The sequence below is a fragment of the Oncorhynchus mykiss genome, chromosome 22 (assembly GCF_057628025.1).
Source record: "Oncorhynchus mykiss isolate SJ-2025 chromosome 22, ASM5762802v1, whole genome shotgun sequence".
NCBI classification, from domain to species: domain Eukaryota; kingdom Metazoa; phylum Chordata; class Actinopteri; order Salmoniformes; family Salmonidae; genus Oncorhynchus; species Oncorhynchus mykiss.
In genome coordinates, this window is record NC_143043.1 from 32,395,295 (window position 1) to 32,417,387 (window position 22,093).

The 22,093-nt window shown below is 40.3% G+C and overlaps 1 protein-coding gene across 1 annotated transcript in view; it reads right to left on the minus strand.

Annotated features, from left to right (window-relative positions):
- Positions 1–992: 992 nt before the first annotated feature.
- The window catches only part of LOC110501663 (ganglioside-induced differentiation-associated protein 2), a 41,039-nt gene continuing 19,938 nt past the window's right edge, over positions 993–22,093 (minus strand). The window contains exon 14 of the mRNA XM_021579372.3: positions 993–5,159. Coding sequence (XP_021435047.2) covers positions 5,154–5,159 — 6 coding nt within the window. The 3' untranslated portion in view covers positions 993–5,153. The remainder of the gene's footprint in view (positions 5,160–22,093) is intronic.

The following is a 22,093-nucleotide window of genomic DNA, read 5'->3' on the forward strand; positions in this document are numbered from 1 at the left end:
CCTCCAGTGTATCAAAATCAGTGAAACTGAAACCCAGAAACAGAACACACTTTCTGTGATCAGAAACTAAAACAGCATGTCTCTCTTAATTGCTGTTAGTGTAGCAGTGCTGACCCTTCTGCCTGACCTCTCTCTCACCCATTCATCTGTGGAGAGCAGAGCGAAAGGTGGCCAGGTGTGTGTGTGTGTGTTGCTTTGTCCACCACACCATTGTACCCAAGTAATCCCTCCTTCACAACAGGAAGTCTGTGAATAATGGATTTACCCCGCTTTTCATCCCATCCCTCGCTCCTTCCAGCTTTGTCTCTGTCCAGAGTTTTAATCCGGCTTTGATTAATAAATGGATAACAAAAAAATACAAGATAAAGGTGATGGATGGAGGGTTAGGGACAGGGCAGGTGGAGGGAAAGGGGCACGGGAGCAGAGGAAAGGGAGAAAAGAGGGAAATAGAGTAGCGCGGACAGGTTTTAGTCAATGAGACCACTTCACAGCTTCCTGGAAGAGATTGCTCTTTTCTGTGGAAGGCGAGTGTAATGGAAAAAAACGATTCCGTGTCAAACACCTGCTGTTTATCCCTCCACTGCTTATCTGTTGTTTTCTCCCGTCCTTACAGTAATGTTGGGCCATGGCACCGATGCTTCCATAACAGTTTGATAGAAGCCATTTTTAAATCAAATGTTCAACGTGGACTTGAATCATTACAATTCATATATTAGAGTACAGTATGTTTATACATGTACATATTGTCAAACTGGATTAGACTAAACAAAAATCCTACACTGAGAAAACAATCATGGCAAAGTCTTTCGAATTGTCCTTGTTGTGATTAATGTGATTTGTTAGTAAGCTTACAAGTTAGGGTGAGATAAGAAGGAACTGGTAATAAAAGTTCACAAAAACAATGTGTAAGTGTATTTCTCGAAAGCGCACACACCCTCACAATATCGGTAAGCAGCAGATACAATTTCAAAACAGCACAAGGTCAGAATAAATCAGAATGGTACAACTGTTTATTTTCATGTCTTTACCTCAAAATGAAAAACTCTCCACGTCATTAAAATGACACGGAATGTATTGGGATGCAGCTCAAATCTCTGATTACATGTTCTCTCTAATAGACCAATAAAACAACACTAACTACAGCTGATACTTACATGTCTCACGAAAGCTTGTGCGTTAATTGACAGAAGAGCAAGGCTGGCATACAGTGAAAAAAATCACAATGTAATAGAGGAGGTAACAAAGGACAAATCAAGTTAAACATACTTATGAAGAAACTGACTCCATGGTAAAGTTAAACATACTTATGAAGTAACTGACTCCATGGTAAAGTTAAACATACTTATGAAGTAACTGACCGCATGCTGAACACAATCATAAGTTCATTTGGTATTCAGAAATCCAAAATTACGCATTGACGTCACTAGGAGATTTGTGCGAAATAAATTCTGGATACAAGATGTTTAAAGTTAGGATGCTGCATTATTATTGCATTCCTAACATCTGACATAACTTTAACTGTGATAATGGGCATTGGAAGATGCAGCATCCCATGGTATAAATTCAATGTAAAGAAAAATAGGAACCGTTTGGTTCTTCATTAAAAAAAACATTCTTACACACAGTAGCGCACTAAGTACACTCCAGAAACAAACGATCTGCCTGTGTTTTCAAGAGAAAAAAAAGAATGCCCGTATTTATTATTTTATCAAACGCTCTTAATCCGTTCAACAATTAACTTCTATGGCATTTAATGAATGTTCTCTGACAGAAGCAGTAGAACTGTGTTGATGGCTTCATTGTTTCAAGTGACACACACGTTTTGCCAACATGAAAGAGAGGATGACATTGGGGTTCATCTAGTCTACAAGAAGGGTGAGTCAACATGTTGTTTCTACTTGCGCACACACACACACGCACGCACGCACGCACGCACGCACAACTACAGTACGTTTACCTAAAAACAGATTCACATTTAAACAGCTTGTGAACATATACAACATCCAAAACCTACCATTCGGTGAAGTTTTGCAAAAATAAAAAATGTGAAACATAACATGAGCGATGTCACTCTCACACACACACACAGGAGGGCATGTTTTTAAGATAGGCCAGCGGAGTGTCCTGGGATAGGTTGGTGAGTTCACACAGGCTCCGTCACAGAGAGATCCATCCTTTTATCCGTCTGTCATCTGATTGCATCACACTGCTAATAAAAACATCATCTTAGGTTCATCAGTAACCAGGCTTTTCAGAGTGTCAGCGTCCGGTATACTGTCCTTGTGAGGTCCCAGACAAAGCCCACTGAGGCCCTGGGTGGCTTATAGTCTGGTCAGAGAGCTAAACCACAGGGGTCCTGCCGGTCAGAACATGAAAGTGGAGCCAGTCACGTGACTGTAGATGTAGTTATGCTGCGTTCATAACCAAGTATGAAAGTGTTAATTACCAGTTGGATGCACTCACATGCTTTGAACTCTTAACGTCTTATTAATGAGTATATTCTTTCTACAGCTTATCAGTGTACACCCAATATGTTCACCTTGTTGATGATGCTTAATTATGCATTATGGTTGAACCAAAAGATTACATGTAACAAACATTTTATTAAATTGGAAACAATTAAATGTATACAGTACCAGTCAAGAACTTGGACACACCTACTCATTCAAGGGTTTTTCTAAATTTTTACTATTTTCTACATTGTTGAATAATAGTGAAGACAAACTATGAAATAACACATGGAATCATGTAGTAACCAAAGAGTGTTATATATGCTAAATATATGCTATTTTAGATTCCTCAAAGTAGCCACCCATTGCCTTGATGACAGCTTTGCACACTTTTGGCATTCTTTCAACCAGCTTCACCTGGAATGCTTTTCCAACAGTCTTGAAGAAGTTCCCATATATGTTGAGCACTTGTTGGCTGCTTTTCCTTCACTCTGCAGTCCAACTCATCCCAAACCATCTCAATTTGGTTGAGGTCAGGTGATTGTGGAGACCAGGTCATCTGATGCAGCACGCCATCACTCTCCTTCTTGGTCAAATAGCCCTTACACAGCCTGGAGTTATGTTGGGTCATTGTCCTGCTGAAAAACAAATGATAGTCCCACGAAGTGCAAACCAGATAGGATGGCGTTATCACTGCAGAATGCTGTGGTAGCCATGCTGGTTATGTGTGCCTTGAATTCTGAATAAATCACAGACAGTGTCACCAGCAAAGCACTATCACACCTCCACCTCCTCCATGCTTCACGGTGGAAAATACACATTGCGACTGCACTTGAAGAAACTTTCAAAGTTCTTGAAATGTTCCGTATTGGCTGACCTTCATGTCTTAAAGTAATGATGGACTGTCGTTTCTCTTTGCTTATTTGAGCTGTTCTTGCCATATGGACTTTTTGTTTTTTCCAAATAGGGCTATCTTCTGTATACCAACCCTACTGTACCTTGTCATAACACAACTAATTGGCTCAAATGCATTAACTTTTAACAAGGCACACCTGTTAATTAATTGAAATGCATTCCAGGTGATTACCTCAGGAAACTGTTTGAGAGAATGCCAAGAGTTTGCAAAGCTGTCATCAAGGCAAAACGTTGCTACTTTGAAGAATCTCAAACATATTTGGATTTGTTTAACACTTTTCTTGGTTACTACATGATTCCATGTGTTATTTCATAGTTTTGATGTCTCTATTATTCTACAATGTAGAAAAAAAAAATATGTTTTTAAACTAACCTGGAACGAGTGTGTCCAAACTTCTGACTGTTACTGTGAAATTAATTTAAACAATGTATGTTGATGCTAATATTATGTACAATATCTAATTATGTTGCCATATGATAATAGCCTAATATATTCATGCTGTAAACTATGGTCTTAACTGTCACTCAATTCATTCTAATCAACCTAATAACCCTGACACACCCATCACTGTTGTCATTGGGTGCACTGTTTGTCCACATAAAGGGTAATGTGCTTGAACCAGGTCAAGGCGGCACAGGGATGCCAAAACGTTGGTTTACCCAATAAATTACTGGGAGTTCATAGAGTGTGCAACTCTATTTTTTATAGCAAACCAGCTGCCTCAACCATAAATTAAAAGTACAGCTATTATGCTTGTAAACAAATGAGTGTTCAAACCATATGAATATATATTGCCTTGTTGTTGCATTTATCTGCTGAAAATTATGTGGCTGGAGCGCAGGGGTGATAGACAAGGTTCCCACTAGTAATTACCAGTTGGAGGGGCATTCAAGTGGATTTTTCCCAGTCGTATGTGGTAGAAACCTCCTTCCCACTTGGATATGAACGCAGAATGAGTCTCAGGGTGTTTCTCAATATGCATACTACTGTGCTCCACACTCTCACTCTCATTGAGTACGTTCTTATGAGGACGAGAGTGTGGAGAATGCATAAAACATCACATCTGAGAAGCCCTCGCACTCCCCCTACTGTATTACCTCACGCTTTACCTCCCCCATCACTGAACCTTCTTCCAGCCACAATGGCAACAAGACAAAACAAGATATTCACAAAGCAACATTTTACTTCATAATTATCAGCTAGATATGAGAATCGTAAATGTAGCTAACCAGATAATTTATTAACAGGCAAAAATGACCTAAAACTAATATTTTGCAATATGTAAATTATTCGTAGCTATCTGGCTGGCTAAGAGTGGTAGCTAGCCAGTTAACAAGCACATAAGTCAATAGGGTTATCTACGGTCCGTAGGCAGTTAAACATGCCAAAATTAACACAGCATGTATTTATTAACATATAATGATAAAGTATTGTAGTCAGGAAACATTTGAGATGTGAATAGGCAACATGTCGGAGTGTATTTACTCTGCTTCAGCTAAAATAATGGCCACCAATGATTTCAGGAAATTCTCCATCATTTCTAACGTTGTTGCGTCATATTTCCTTAATACTTTCCATTGAAGCTAGCATCAATGCATACTTCAAAATATGTACAAAACGGAGTGTGCATTCAAGAAGTGCCTTCGGTGCTGTTTCGCATACTTTGATTTGGACTCATACTTCAACCCTCCCTTGCGCCTATTTGCGTGGAATATGGAAGTATGCATTTTGAGAAACACCCTCAGAGTCCTTGGCTTTTCTCTCTCTCTGCCGGAGTTCTGATTGGTTCACACCTAAAACACACAAATACATACAGGTTGTGTCATTACAATGAGGCTATAAACATTGCTTGACATTTTACTATCAGGTTACACACTGCACTGTGTGTATATATATAGTAGTAGTCGGCGGAGAAAATTTTTACTGCGAAAAAGATGTTACCAAAAAAGGCAATGAAAGCAGAAGTGAAAGATCAAATGAAAGATATTAAAGAGCGATTGTATAATTCTCTCATTCATTTGTAGGCCTGGTTTGCCTCTGTCTGAGTTGAGTTTGAGTTGAGTAGAGCACACAAACCTGAGTGTATATACAGTTGAAGTCGGAAGTTCATAGACCCCTTTGCCAAATACATTTAAAAACTCAGTTTGTCACAATTCCTGACATTTAATCCTAGTAACAATTCCCTGTCGTAGGTCAGTTAGGATCACCACTTTATTTTAAGAATGTGAAATGTCAGAATAATAGTAGTGAGAACGATTTATTTCAGCTTTTACTTCATCACATTTTAATACAGCTTTTATTTAATCACATTCCCAGTAGGTCAAAAGTTTACATACACTCAATTAGTATTTGGTAGCATTGCCTATAAATTGCTGAACTTGGGTCAAGTGTTTTGGGTAGCTTCCCACAATAAGTTGGGTGAATTTTGGCCCATTCCTCCTGACAGAGTTGGGGTAACGGAGTCAGGTTTGTAGGCCTCCTTGCTCAAACATGCTTTTTCAGTTCTGCCCTGAAATGTTCTATACGATTGAGGTCAGGGCTTTGTGATGGCCAATCCAATACCTTGACTTTGTTGTCCTTAAGCCATTTTGCCACAACTTTGTAAGTATGCTTGAGGTCATGGTCCATTTGGAAGACCCATTTGCGACCAAGCTTAACTTCCTGTCTGATGTCTTGAGATGTTGTTCAATATATCCACATAATTTTCCTACATCATGATGCCATCTATTTTGTAAAGTGCACCAGTCCCTCCTGCAGCAAAGCACCGCCACAACATGATGCTGCCACTCCCCGAGCTTAACAGTTGGGATGGTGTTCTTTGGTTTGCAAGCCTCCCCGTTTTCCCTCCAAATATAATGGTCAACAGTTCTATTATTTTTGTTTCATCAGACCAGAGGAAATTTCTCCAAAAAGTACGATCTTTGTCCCCATGTGCAGTTGCAAACCGTAGTCTTGCTTTTATATGGCGGTTTTGGAGCAGTGGCTTCTTCCTTGCTGAGAGGCCTTCAGGTTATGTCGATGTTCCATCCTCATGATACCATCTATTTTGTGAAGTGCACCAGTCCCTCCTGCAGCAAAGCACCCCCACAACATGATGCTGCTACCCCCTTGCTTCACAGTTGGGGATGGTGTTCTTTTGCAAGCCTCTCCCTTTTTCCTCCAAACATAACAATGGTCATTATGGCCAAACAGTTCTATTTTTGCTTCATCAGACCAGAGGACATTTCTCCAAAAAGTACAATCTTTGTTCCCATGTGCAGTTGCAAACCATAGTCTAGCTTTCTTATGGCGGTTTTTGAGCAGTTGCCTCTTCCTTGCTGAGTGGCCTTTCAGGTTATGTTGATATAGGACTCATTTTACTGTGGATATAGATACTTTTGTACTGGTTTCCTCCAGCATCTTCACAAGGTCCTTTGCTGTTGTTCTGGGATTGATTTGCACTTTTCGCACCAAAGTACATTCATCTCTAGGAGACAGAACGTGTCTACTTCCTGAGTGGTATGACAGCTGCGTGGTCCCATGGTGTTTATACATGCGTGCTATTGTTTGTACAGATGAACATGGTACCTTCAATCATTTGGAAATTGCTCCCAAGGAGGAACCAGACTTGGAGGTCTACAATTTTTTCTGAGGTCTTGGCTGATTTCCCAATGATGTCACGCAAAGAGGCACTGAGTTTGAAGGTAGGCCTTGAAATACATCCACAGGTACACCTCCAATTGACTCAATTGATGTCAATTAGCCTATCAGAAGCTTCTAAAGCCATGACATCATTTTCTGGAATTTTCCAAGCTGTTTTAAAAATGCACAGTCAACTTAGTGTATGTAAACTTCTGACCCACTGGAATTGTAATACAGTGATTTGTAAGTGAAATAATCTGTAAACAATTATTGGAGAGAATGACTTGTGTCATGAACAAAGTAGATGTTCTAACCGACTTGCCAAAACTAAAGTGTGTTAACAAGAAATTTGTGGAGTGGTTGAAAAATGAGTTTTAATGACTCCAACCTAAGTGTAGGTAAACTTCCGACTTCAACTGTACACAAACTGGCATATTTCAACTAAATATCTCTGGATAGGAATGCCTACTGAGTAGACAACCCTGAAGTCATTAAAATGGCAGTGTTTGCTGGTACATTATTGAAATGTACTGAGTTGCATCCACAACAGTGGACATCTCACTATTCTAGAATTTTCCACATAGAAAGTGGTAAGCAGGCCAGTGTACAGTAATACTCATTACTTCCTCTGGGCAGTTCAATTCGCTGTGTCGACTATTTCCTCATGAGGTAATTTCTCTCTGTTCACAGCCTTGTGGCTAAACCCTCATGGTACCAACACTTGGACTGAAAATTGAAAGATCATTTAAACTAATGTTCTGCAGGGAAAGCTAACGGGCTAGGGCTAACACCAGCCGCTCTGCAGGGAAAGCTAACGGGCTAGGGCTAACACCAGCCGCTCTGCAGGGAAAGCTAACGGGCTAGGGCTAACACCAGCCGCTCTGCAGGGAAAGCTAACGGGCTAGGGCTAACACCAGCCGCTCTGCAGGGAAAGCTAACAGGCTAGGGCTAACACCAGCCATACTGCAGGGAAAGCTAACGGGCTAGGGGTAACACCAGCCGCTCTGCAGTCCAGCTGTTGATGCACTCATAGGCCAGGATAGTGAGGGGAGAGATTGAGGTAGTTACCATAGTTAGCATGAAGAGCTAAAAGTGCAACACTTTGCAACATCAACTAATCTACATACAGATAGATCCATAATGGAGCCTCCACTTCAAAGAAATTCCCTTCCCTACCCAATCTAACCCCCCTACACAGGCCCACGCAAAAACATAATCTAACACAAAACAGGCAAGGCAAAACAAGGACAAGAGAGATATCAGCACAGTGGTGTATATACGCAGATATAGACCACATACACACTTTCAGTGGGCATTGCGCATACTCCCTTCTTCATCCACACTGATACGCATTCAAGTAGTCTAGCGGAGGTGCAGTGTATTCAGAACCGTTGACTTTTTCCACGTTACAGCCTTATTCTAAAATGTATACAATTATTTAAAATGAATTAACAGAAATACCTTATTTACATAAGTATTCAGACACTTTGCTATGAGACTCAAAACTGAGCTCAGGTACATCCTGTTTCCATCGATCATCCTTGAGATGTTTCTACAGCTGATTGGATTGAATTAAATTGATTGGACATGATTTGGAAAGGCACACACACACACCGGTCGATTTAAGGTCCCACAGTTGACAATGCATATCAGAGCAAAAACAAAGCCATGAGGTCAAAGGAATTGTGCGTAGAGCTCCAAGACAGGTTTGTGTCGAGACACAGATCTGGGGAAGGGTACAAAAACATTTCTGCAGCACTGAAGGTCCCCAGTGGCCTCAATCATTCTTTTTATTTTTGCTTTTTCCACAAACAAATAAAAAAAATAAAAAACATTGTACAGCATAAAAACATTGATCATGACTTCAAGACAAATCCTCCAACATAGCATCTCACAAGTTACAATACAGAATACAAGCAATCACCTCCCAGTCTTAGAAACATTACAAATAAAATGCATCCAGCTTCTAGAATTGTCATTTCTATCGGTGATATTAGCAAGCATTTGTTCATTAGATGCAACCTCCAACATTGATTGGAGGCATGACCCTTCCAAATTCTAAGGATTACTCTAGCTGCTGTAACGATACCAACAGTGATCAGTGCAAATTCCTAATTTGTTACGTAATGTAACTCTGTTCTATTGCCCAAGAGACATTCTCGGTGAAACTGGAATTGTTAACCCCAACCATTCCTCCAGATATTTCAAAACATCCTCCCAGAAAGGTATAACTAATGTTCATTCCCATATTGCGTGTAAAAATGTCCCAGTGTCTTTTTGACATTTCCAACACAGAGAATTGTTGGTCAGCCCCATCTTAGACCCCTGTTGGGGTCTAATAAAACCTATGTGGTATCTTATATTAAGTAAATTTCCCCCTGGCTTCCCTTATGTTCCTCCCTGAGCTGGACAAGATCTTCAAACAGGTATCATCCTCTATTTCACACTTTAGGTCAATTTGATATATTGTTCTGAGGTGTTTACAGTCTTTACTCTGCAGATGACGAAATATTGAGTAGAAAATGGCTGCTTTATGTTTGGGTAATTCCAAATACTCAGCTATTGGGTTCTTTCCTGGATTTCATTGATAGCCGGTTAACAAACATTCTCTCAATTGTAAATATTTCCAGAAATGTCCCTCGTCTCCAACATCCTATTTTCGTACCAAATCGGAGTAGGACATTAAAACATCGTCATTGTACAGATCACCTATAGTATGAATTCCTTTCATTAGCCGCTGTTTCCAGTACACAGCCTTCTTTCCTATCCATAGCCTAGGATTGTGCTACAATGATGAGTATCCTTGTTTTAGATGTGAAATTCCACATCTTGTGTACTGTTCCTACACCTCTGAGTGTAACAAAATTGAGTTGGGAGAGGTCTATTGAAACTCCCACATAAGACTATGTGAGAGTATCAACAGAAGTGAAAGGATAACTTTATTGTTATCTATTGTTATACAATCCAAGCCAGCATCCCTTTGCCCCAAAGCTTTGCCAATTTAACCATTTCAAATGATAAATTGTACAATTTAACATCTGGTAAAGCCAAGCCTCCAACATCCCTTGGTGAGCACATTTTCTTCATATTAATCCTGTGTTTTTCCCTATCCTACAAAGTATTTAGTTAATTTGTCATGTTGTTCAGTCTGAAATATTCATAGGTAACATTGCATAGATATAATAAAATTGTGGGACCACAACCACTTTAATCACGTTGCTCTTTCCCCATAAAGAAAGTTACCTTTTTTCTAAATTGGTCTTAATCTTTAATCGTAGTGGCTCAAAATATATCTTCACTTGGTCCAAATTAATGCCCAAATATTTAATAGGGTAACGGTTCCATAGTAACATATGGCATTAATTGGCATTGCTTCTGACTAATTGCAAGATGGCGCTGACAGAGATGGTCGCCTTGCTTCGAGTCCTTAGGAAACTATACAGCATTGTTTTTTGTCATGTTTTATTTCTTACATTGTTACCCTAGGAAATATTAAGTATTATTACTACATACAGACAAACTGAGCAACAGCATCTCTTCAACCTCAGGAGGCTGAAGAAATGTGGCTTGTCACCCAAAACTTTTACAGATGCACAATCGAGAACATCCTGTTGGGCTGTATCACAGCATGGTACGGCACTGCCCTCAACCGCAAGGCTCTCCAGAGGGTGGTGCGGTCTGCACAACGCATCACCGGGGGCAAACTACCTGTCCTCAAATGACACCTACAGCACCCGATGTCACAAGAAGGCCAAAAAGATCATCAAAGACAACCACCCGAGCCAATGCCTGTTCACACCGCTACCATCCAGAAGGCGAGTTCAGTACAGGTGCATCAAAGCTGGGACCGAGGGACTGAAAAACAGCTTCTATCTCATGGTCATCAGACCGTTAAACAGCCATCACTAACTCAGAGAGGCTGCTCCCTCTACATTGAGACCCAATCAGTGGCCAATGTAATAAATGGATCACTAATCACTTTAAACAATGCCACTTTAATAATGATGTTTACATATCTTATCTTACTCATAGCCTATGTATATACACTGTATTTTATACCGTCTATTGCACTTCGCTCATCCATATATTTCTACGTACATATTCGCATTCACCCCTTTAGATGTGTGTATTAGGTAGTTGTTGGGAAATTGTTAGATATTACTGCACTGTTGGAACTAGAAGCACAAGCATTTCGCTACACTCGCATTAACCTCTGCTAACCATGTGTATGTGGTCGATAAAACTATTTGATTTATTCCAATTGACTTTGTAGCCTGCCATAGTAGAATATGATTCAATAAAAGTAAGTAATCGTGGTACAGACTGAAGAGGAGAGACCAGCAGTAGAATTTCATCTGCATACATAAGCAGCTTGAATTATTTTCCTCCTCAATGTACACCCCTTATTTCTGGATCTGTTCTTATCATTGTCGCAAGGGCTCTAAAACTATGGTGAACAGGAGAGGGAAGAGCACGCAACACTGCCTTGTGCCTCTAGAAAGACTAAAAAAGGAGACATAATTCCATTTGTACTGATGCTTTAGGATTAGAATACAGGACCCTATCCATTTACAAGTCAGGTCCAGAACCACCATTTTTCTAGGGTTCTTAAGAGAAAAGCCCACTCTACCCTATCAAATTCCTTCTCAGAATCTAAGGAGAAAGCAGCGATAAGAACTATATTTGATCGGTTTAACTAAATGAGATGTAAGAGCCTCATATCAGTTGAAGTCTGGTTCTTAATAAATCCTACTTGGTCACTATGTATAATATTAGGTAGTGCCTTCTCTAAGCGTATTGCTAGGGTCTTCGTAAAAATCTTACTATCCACATCGAGGCTGATCGCTCTAAAATTCCCAGGTTCTGTAGTATCTCTATCCTTTTTAGGAATCAGCCATATCAAAGCCTCATTAAAGGTGTCCAGAAGGGACCCATTTTTAAATGCCTCCGGGAAAAACCACTGTCAATACAGGTTTAATGTCAATATAATTTTTATAATATTCTACAGGAAAGCTGTCCAGACCCAGGGATTTCCCTGCTTTCATAGATAAAATGGCAGCTCTAACATCCTCTTCTGTTATAGTACAGTCCATGTCCTCTACCTGGCTATCTGATAATCTAGGTAATTCTGTACTCATATCTATAGGGCTCGCTGAAAAGGAGGATGTGTATAAATTAGTGATGCACCGATATTACTTTTTTGGCAGGTACAGATATCCAATTATTTCCTTGCCAAAAAAAACGATAGATATTTAACATTTTAGAAGCCTTTTAAGCATTCTAGTAGAGTTAAATAGTTGAAACACACATGGATGCAGCGGTCTAAGGCACTGCATCTCAGTGCAAGAGGAGTCACTACAGTCCCTGGTTCAAATCCAGGCGGTATCACATCCGGCCATGATTGGGTGGGCGGGACACAATTGTCCCAGCGTCATCTGGGGTAGTCTTACATTGTAAATAAGAATTTGTTCTTACATGACTTGCCATGTTAAATAAAAGGTTGCACACACACAAAAGTTATTTTGTTGGCATTTACATACACTACCGTTCAAAGGTTTGGGTTCACTTAGAAATGACCTTTTTTAAAAAGGCAACTTTTTTGTCCATTAAAATACAGTGTAGACATTGTTAATGTTGTAAATGACTATTGTAGCTGAAAACTGCTAATTTATTTGTGTAATATCTACATAGGCGTACAGAGGCCCATTACCACCAACCATCACTCCTGTGTTCCAATGCTACGTTGTGTTAGCCAATCCACATTTATCATTTACAAAAAAGGCTAAATAATCATTAGAAAACCCTTTTGCAATTATGTTAGCACAGCTGAAAACTGTTCTGATTTTAAAAAGCAATAAAAAAAACTGGCCTTCTTTAGACTAGTTGCGTATCTGGAGCATCAGCATTTGTGGGTTCGATTACAGGCTCAAAATGGCCAGAAACAAACTACGTTTCTTCTGAAACTCGTCAACCTATTCTTGTTCTGAGAAATGAAGGCTATTCCATGCGAGAAATTAACAAAAAACTGAAGATCTCATACAACACTGTGTACTACTCCCTTCACAGAACAGCGCAAACTGTCTCTAACCAGAATAGAAAGAGTGGGAGACCCTGGTGCACAACTGAGCAAGAGGACAAGTACATTAGAGTGTCTAGTTTGAGAAACAGAGGCCTCACAAGTCCTCAACTGGCAGCTTCATTAAATAGTACCCGCAAAACACCAGTCAACATTGAAGAGGCGACTCCGGGAAGTTGGCCTTCTAGGCAGAGTTGCAAAGAAAAAAACATCTCACACTGGCAAATAAAAAGATGGGCACAACAAACACTGGACAGAGATATGGCTTTTCCTTTGCAACTCTGCAGTTTCGGTTTTCAGGCTGGTTGTATTGGTGCTGGCTACAGTTGAAGTTGGAAGTTCACATACACTTAGGTTGGAGTAATTAAAACTTGTTTTTTTAACCACTCCACAAATTTTTTCTTAAACTATAGTTTTGGCAAGTGGGTTAGGACATCTACTGTGTGCATGACAAGTAATTTTTCTAACAATTGTTTACAGACATTATTTCGGAAGTTTACAAACACGAAATTGACTTTGCCTTTAAACAGCTTGGATAATTCCAGAAAATTATGTCATAGCTTTAGAAGCTTCTGATAGGCTAATTGACATCAATTGAGTCAATTTGAGGTGTACCTGTGGATGTATTTCAAGGCCCACCCTCAAAATCAGTGCCTCTTTGCTTAACATCATAGAAAATCAGAAATCAGCCAAGACCTCAGAAAGAAAATTGTAGACCACCACAAGTCTGGTTCATCCTTGGGAGCAATTTCCAAATGCCTGAAGGTACAATGTTCATCTGTACAAACAATAGTACGTAAGTATAAACACCATGGGACCACGCAGCTGTCATACCGCTCAGGAAGGAGACGCATTCTGTCTCTTAGAGATAAATGTCCTTCGGATGCGAAAAGTGCAAATCAATCCCAGAACAACAGCAAAGGACCCTGTGAAGATGCTGGAGGAAACAGGTACAAAAGTATCTATATCCACAGTAAAACGAGTCCTATATCAACATAACCTGAAAGGCCACTCAGCAAGGAAGAGGCAACTGCTCAAAAACCGCCATAAAAAAAGCTAGACTATGGTTTGCAACTGCACATGGGAACAAAGATTGTACTTTTTGGAGAAATGTCCTCTGGTCTGATGAAGCAAAAATTGAACTGTTTGGCCATAATGACCATCGTTATGTTTGGAGGAAAAAGGGAGAGGCTTGCAAGCAGAAGAACACCATCCCAACCGTGAAGCAAGGGGGTAGCAGCATCATGTTGTGGGGGTGCTTTGCTGCTGGAGGGACTGGTGCACTTCACAAATTAGATGGCATCATGAGGATGGAAAATTATGTGGATATATTGAAGCAACGTTTCAAGACATCAGTCAGGAAGTTAAAGCTTGGTCGCAAATTGGTCTTCCAAATGGACAATGACCCCAAGCAGACTTCTAAAGTTGTGGCAAAATGGCTTAAGACGGCCTCCCGGGTGGCGCAGTGGTTAAGGGCGCTGTTGTAACCAGCCACGACCGGGAGGTCCGTGGGGCGACGCACAATTGGCCTAGCGTCGTCCGGGTTAGGGAGGGCTTGGCCGGTAGGGATGTCCTTGTCTCATCGCGCACCAGCGACTCCCGTGGCAGGCCGGGCGCAGTGCGTGCTAACCAAGGTTGCCAGGTGCACTGTGTTTCCTCCGACACATTGGTACGGCTGGCTTCCGGGTTGGATGTGCGCTGTGTTAAGAAGCAGTGCGGCTTGGTTGGGTTGTGTATTGGAGGACGCATGACTTTCAATCTTCGTCTCTCCGGAGCCCGTACGGGAGTTGTAGCGATGAGACAAGATAGTAGCTACTAAAACAATTGGATACCACGAAATTGGGGAGAAAATGGGGTAAAAAAATAAATAAAATTACATTTAAAAAATGGCTTAAGGACATCAAAGTCACAGTATTGGAGTGGCCATCACAAAGCCCTGACCTCAATCCTATAGAACATTTCTGGGCAGAACTGAAAAAGTGTGTGAGCAAGGAGGCCTACAAACCTGACTCAGTTACACCAGCTCTGTCAGGAGTAATGGGCCAAAATTCACCCAACTTATTGTGGGAAGCTTTAGGAAGGCTACACAAAACATTTGGCCCAAGCTAAACATTTTATAGGCAATGCTACCAAATACTAATTGAGTGCATGTACATTTCTGACCCACTGGGAATGTGATGAAAGAAATAAAAGCTGAAATAAATCACTATTATTCTGACATTTCACATTCTTAAAATAAAGTGGTGATCCTAAATTACCTAAAATAGGGAATTTTTACTAGGATTGAATGTTAGGAATTGGGAAAAACTGAGTTTGTATTTGGCTAAGGTGTATGTTAACGTCTGACTTCAACTGTAGGTACAAAGGTAAAGCTAGCTTCCCCCCAAAGTTGCGGTCGAACAAATTATGCTTTATTACAAAGCGGTATTGAAAACACATCGTTCATGGCCGGTGTTTGCAGACGTTTATACAGCTTTGACAGTGGTACTGTATCTTTTGACACGCAAAGACCCAAATGGCGTGACGCTAATAGCAGTGGCACTATCCGGTAGGGAAACATCTGAAAAATAGCGGACTTGGTAGTGTGTACCGGCGCTCGACCAGTCGGCGAAAGCCAACATCACCCACAACAGAGAACGGTTGATTGTCAAGGGCAATGAATTCCATTATCTTGGCTTTAATTAATTTTCTTACTCTTTCAAATGACTGCTCGACTTGTTGACTGCTCGACCCACACAGCAGACATTGTGGGCTAAGTTAGGAACGCTGTGTTGCACGTGTAGCGCATCATTACATCATGTACCTACGTTATATAGGTATGCACGTCAGCTTTGACATTGGCGTTAAAATAGACATCGGCCGATACCAATGTTGGCATTTTTTGTTATATTGTCAGATTCCGATATGTTCACCTATATAATCATGCATCTCTAATAAAAATCTTCATAAAAACATTGAAACACACTTTCTCTTTGATTGAAGTCACCATCTTATTGCCCTTCTTAATTGCTGGAATTATGTTAGAAGTGTTCAGCATTTTTAGTTGTCTTACTAGTAGCCTGCCTATCGTCTCACCTCCCTCATAAAAACTGGTTTAAAAAGTATAAAAACAGTACATATTCTGCCTTTTTGTTATTCATTTCATGTAACTGAAATGGCAATTTGCAGGCAGTTTGAAATGTGCCATCTGTAAAATGTCTTGTCAAATCCCTTCCAAACCACATACTGGGTGTCTAATATTTTTCCTGCTTCAACCCTTTCGCTCTTCTTTTTGGACACATGTGCCATTATTTCCATTGAATATATGCTTTATAGGTTTCCCATACCGTGAAACTCTTTTCCGGTTGAGCCTATGTTGATCTCAAAAAAGGATGTAAGATCATCTGCTAGCGATTGGCTAAATATCTCATCTTGTAATAGCATGGTCTATATCAATATGTAACTCTACTATAGCATGATCTGTGAGGGCAATGGGCCCAATCTTGAAATGAATCACGTTATTAACCATGAAATTAGATATCAAGAAGAAATCTATTCTAGTGTGTGTCTTATGAAAGTGGGAGAAAATAGGTATATTCTCTATCATTAGGATGGACGCATCTCCATGTCTGTAAGGCCCATATCCTCTGCTAGCATATGTATTGCAAGTCTATCCTTTGGCGTGGAGTTACTTGTAAATGTACTTCTATCAATCATCACTAGGTTAAAGTCTCCAGCAAGGACAATCTGCCCCTCCATAATTCCCAGTATAACGTTTACCTCATTATATATATATATATATAGTGCCTTGCGAAAATATTTTGCAACCTTTTGCCACATTTCAGGCTTCAAACATAAAGATATAAAACTGTATTTTTTTTGTGAAGAATCAACAACAAGTGGGACACAATCATGAAGTGGAACGACATTTATTGGATATGTCAAACTTTTTTAACAAATCAAAAACTGACAAATTGGGCGTGCAAAATTATTCAGCCCCTTTACTTTCAGTGCAGCAAACTCTCTCCAGAAGTTCAGTGAGGATCTCTGAATGATCCAATGTTGACCTAAATGACTAATGATGATAAATACAATCCACCTGTGTGTAATCAAGTCTCCGTATAAATGCACCTGCACTGTGATAGTCTCAGAGGTCCGTTAAAAGCGCAGAGAGCATCATGAAGAACAAGGAACACACCAGGCAGGTCCGAGATACTGTTGTGAAGAAGTTTAAAGCCGGATTTGGATACAAAAAGATTTCCCAAGCTTTAAACATCCCAAGGAGCACTGTGCAAGCGATAATATTGAAATGGAAGGAGTATCAAACCACTGCAAATCTACCAAGACCTGGCCGTCCCTCTAAACTTTCAGCTCATACAAGGAGAAGACTGATCAGAGATGCAGCCAAGAGGCCCATGATCACTCTGGATGAACTGCAGAGATCTACAGCTGAGGTGGGAGACTCTGTCCATAGGACAACAATCAGTCGTATATTGCACAAATCTGGCCTTTATGGAAGAGTGGCAAGAAGAAAGCCATTTCTTAAAGATATCCATAAAAGTGTTGTTTAAAGTTTGCCACAAGCCACCTGGGAGACACACCAAACATGTGGAAGAAGGTGCTCTGGTCAGATGAAACCAAAATTGAACTTTTTGGCAACAATGCAAAACGTTATGTTTGGCGTAAAAGCAACACAGCTGAACACACCATCCCCACTGTCAAACATGGTGGTGGCAGCATCATGGTTTGGGCCTGCTTTTCTTCAGCAGGGACAGGGAAGATGGTTAAAATTGATGTGAAGATGGATGGAGCCAAATACAGGACCATTCTGGAAGAAAACCTGATGGAGTCTGCAAAAGACCTGAGACTGGGACGGAGATTTGTCTTCCAACAAGACAATGATCCAAAACATAAAGCAAAATCTACAATGGAATGGTTCAAAAATAAACATATCCAGGTGTTAGAATGGCCTAGTCAAAGTCCAGACCTGAATCCAATCGAGAATCTGTGGAAAGAACTGAAAACTGCTGTTCACAAATGCTCTCCATCCAACCTCACTGAGCTCGAGCTGTTTTGCAAGGAGGAATGGGAAAACATTTCAGTCTCTCGATGTGCAAAACTGATAGAGACATACCCCAAGCGACTTACAGCTGTAATCGCAGCAAAAGGTGGCGCTACAAAGTATTAACTTAAGGGGGCTGAATAATTTTGCACGCCCAATTTCAGTTTTTGATTTGTTAAAAAATTTTGAAATATCTAATAAATGTCGTTCCACTTCATGATTGTGTCCCACTTGTTGTTGATTCTTCACATAAAAATACAGTTTTATATCTTTATGTTTGAAGCCTGAAATGTGGCAAAAGGTCGCAAAGTTCAAGGGGGCCGAATACTTTCGCAAGGCACTGTATATAAATAAGTGTCCTCATTGCAGGGAGCATATATGCTGCATAACACTACATTAATCCCATTTATAAGAGCCTCAATGCAGATAAGCCTGCCAAACTCGTCAGTGTTGCTTCAAAATTAAGTATTTTGTTTATCAGAATAATCACCCCATTTTGTTTGGAATTAAATGAGCTATGATAAACTTCTGAAACCCAGCCTCCACTAAATTTCAGTGCATCTATCTGTTAAATGTGATTCCTGGGTGAACACAATATTTGCCTGTTTTGATTTTAAAATGTCAATCTTTTTCCTTGGTTACCACAACCATTTATATTCCAATAGATGATGTTTACATAACCATTAGCAATATTTGTGTTGATTAGTTATAGCCTGTGAGTGTGAAGTGTCCCATTTAACACACGTATATAACATTTCACAATATATGCTCCAGCTGTACAATAAAACAGTGTAAATAAACGTAGAAAACCAATCCCAAAATAAAACATAGCAACTAGGAATGTAACGTTGCTTCTTGATGATAGATAACCTGCAGTCTCAACTCAAAATTCCTTATGGTCTGTGAGGCACTTGAAAGCCTAGGCTAAATTAGCAACACTCCCCTGTGTCCCGCAAACACATAAGCTACCTTCATTTGTATAGTAAACAGCATACAATTCAACTTGTATTTTACTTCGTCTCATCTTCTTTATCTAGGCTAAACACCTTACTCTAGCAAAAATCTCTGCCTCCATGTTGGCCTTGAAAATAATTATCTTTCCCTTCCAAGAAAAGAGCAGGGTCGCTGGGAATGCCAGTGTGTGCCTGATGCTCTTCTCAGGAATGTTCCTTTACCATTGCAAACGTCTTCCTCTTTATTGCCAGTTCCTTGGACAAGTCCGGGTAAATAAGACAGCTGGCGGCCTACACACTGAACACCACCCTTTTCTTTTGCCGCTTTAAAGTACCTTGTCCCAGGCTGTAAATCGGAGGAAGTGGATGAGAACCGTTCAAGGGCCTATTCTCGTCAGGCATGGTTAAACTGCGATGGGTTCGTTCAAGTCATCAAATCCAAATCCTTCTGCGGTGATTTTCTGCACACACACACACACAAAGATCAGTCCACCGCCAATCTCACTCTTTCCCCTCTTTCAGATTAACCAACATCACCGTATTTCTCCTACTTCTGTTCAAGTTCGACACAATTCCAAAAAATATCCAGCATTTTCTCGTGATTCTCACTACCATTGTCCAGACGGGAGATGGCATCCTCCACTGTCAAAATCCATCCCTCTGCCCCATCCATCCTCTCTTGTATCGCATCAACTTTTTCCTTTAGCTCTGAAGTTTTTATCCATGTCTTGGTGGGGGGGATTCAGGAGGACTTGCTGTTTGTTTGCTAGTCAATGTGGCCTTCTGTGAATAGGCTTGAAGTTTTTAGTGTGTATTGACATTCCAATAACGCCACCTTAGCGAGACGTTTCAAAATGTGAATTATCTTTATATTAAACTGCACTACAAGTCAATATATTAAGACAAATGAATGTCTGCCGTTAAATTTCAGTATTTACATGCGGGTATTAGGAGCTCTCTAATGTGCTGCCTTCTTTTTTGGCGGTCCCACGTGAGTCCTGCCTCCATCATTCTTAAAATGGAGGAAGTTTGGAACCACCAAGGCTCTTCCTAGAGCTGGCTACCCGGCAAAACTGAGCAATCGGGGAAGAAGGGCCTTGGTCAGGAAGGTGACCAAGAACCAGACGGTCACTCTGACAGAGCTCCAGAGTTCCGCTGTGGAGATGGGGGAATCATCCAGAAGGACAACCATCTCTGCAGCACTCTACCAACCAAATGGAAGCCACTCCTCAGTAAAAAGCACATGACCTCCCGCTTCGAGTTTGCCAAAAGGCACCTAAAGGACTCAGACCATGAGAAAATTATTCTCTAGTCTCTAGAAACCAGTATTGAACGCTTTGGCCTGAATGCAAAGTGTCACGTCTGGAGGAAACCTTGCACCATCCCTACGGTGAACCATGGGTGGCAGCATCATGCTGTGGGGATATTTTTCAGCTGCGGGACTGGGAGACTAGTCAGGATCGAAGGAAAGATGAAAGGAGCAAAGTACACAGAGATCCTTGATGAAAACCTGCTCCAGAGCGCTCAGGACATCAGACTGGGTCGAAGGTACACATTCCAACAGGACAACAAACCTAAGCACACAGTCAAAACAAGGCACGAGTGGCTTTGGTACAAGTTTCTGAATGTCCTTGAGTGGCCCAGCCAGAGCCCAGACTTGAACCTGTTTGAACATCTCTGGACAGACCTGAAAATGTGTGTGCGGAGATGCTCCCCATCCAACCTGGGAGAGAATAAATGAAAGAAACTCCAAATACAGGTGTCCCAAGCTTGTAGCGTCATACACAAGAAGCTCAAGGCTAAACTCGCTGCCAAAGTACTGAGTAAAGGGTCTGGATACTTATGTAAATGTAATATTTTAGTAAAATAACACACATTTTCTAAAATGTATAGAAATCTATTTTTGTGTCGTCATTATTGGGTAGTGTGTGTAGATTAGTGAGGGAAAACAAATATTTAATTAATTTTAAAATAAGGCTGTTATGTAACAAAATGTGAGTCAAGGGATTTGAATACTTTCCGAATGTATATGCCATATCAATTAATAAGGCTGATGGAACAGATTATAATGTTTAGCTTAAAATGTTGCTAAACTACTATTTCTTCACATTTTAGGCACAGCAATGTACACATAGCAGTAGGCTTACACATGAATGATCCAAAATTCAATTGCGGGAAAACACCATTCTAAAATACACATGCGAGCTCATGGCCAGAGATGGAAATATCGGTAAGAAATTTTGAAAGAAGGGGGATTTAAAGATGCAACAACTTTCATGGGCCGCTAATATGACTAGGATAATGCCTTCGGCTGCGAGACAATGAAAGTTTAAAGAAAACCAATAGAACGCATGAGTAAGTCTAAAAATAAAAATGCTACTTTGAAGCAAAGAAATGCCTCATAATATGAAGTAAAATGTCCAGGTGTCAAACAATGAAGCAACAGGAAAAGTACAGGGATGCTAATAATAGGCCTAAATATCTTCTGGTAGATGGAAAGGCTTTCCCAAAAACTCTATTAAAATGTTAGGCATTGTCTACTTTGGAGCTAGTTATCTGCCAGAATATAATGATAATTAGCATCAATCCAGTGGCCATTTCTTTTGCAAACTCCATCTCATGTACAACAGAAATACTGCTAACCAAACAGTGCTACGTGCCTGCACACATCGAGTTAAAAGGCAACTACACTCAAATCAACATTAGATTTTTACCAGACCTCAAATGTAGGTATCCTGATGTGGTTTAAGCATTGTTATGGCATTAGAACATACAATTGTGTTGTATTTATGTAAAAAAAAAAAAAAAAAAAAAAAAAGTTACTGAGAGCAAAATCTGAAACCTGTAAATTTCTGACTCAGTTGACAGTCTCATTTATCGGTTTCAATAGGAGGACTAATATTAGCCTACTTGCCCAGTACAGCTTGGGTTGGCCTGACTGTGAAAGACCAATATGGAATTTATGATTTTAGGTCATTCAGAGTGTAAAAGTCACCGTGTCTCATAGAAGTTTTCCCATAGGGCACCTTTCCTTCA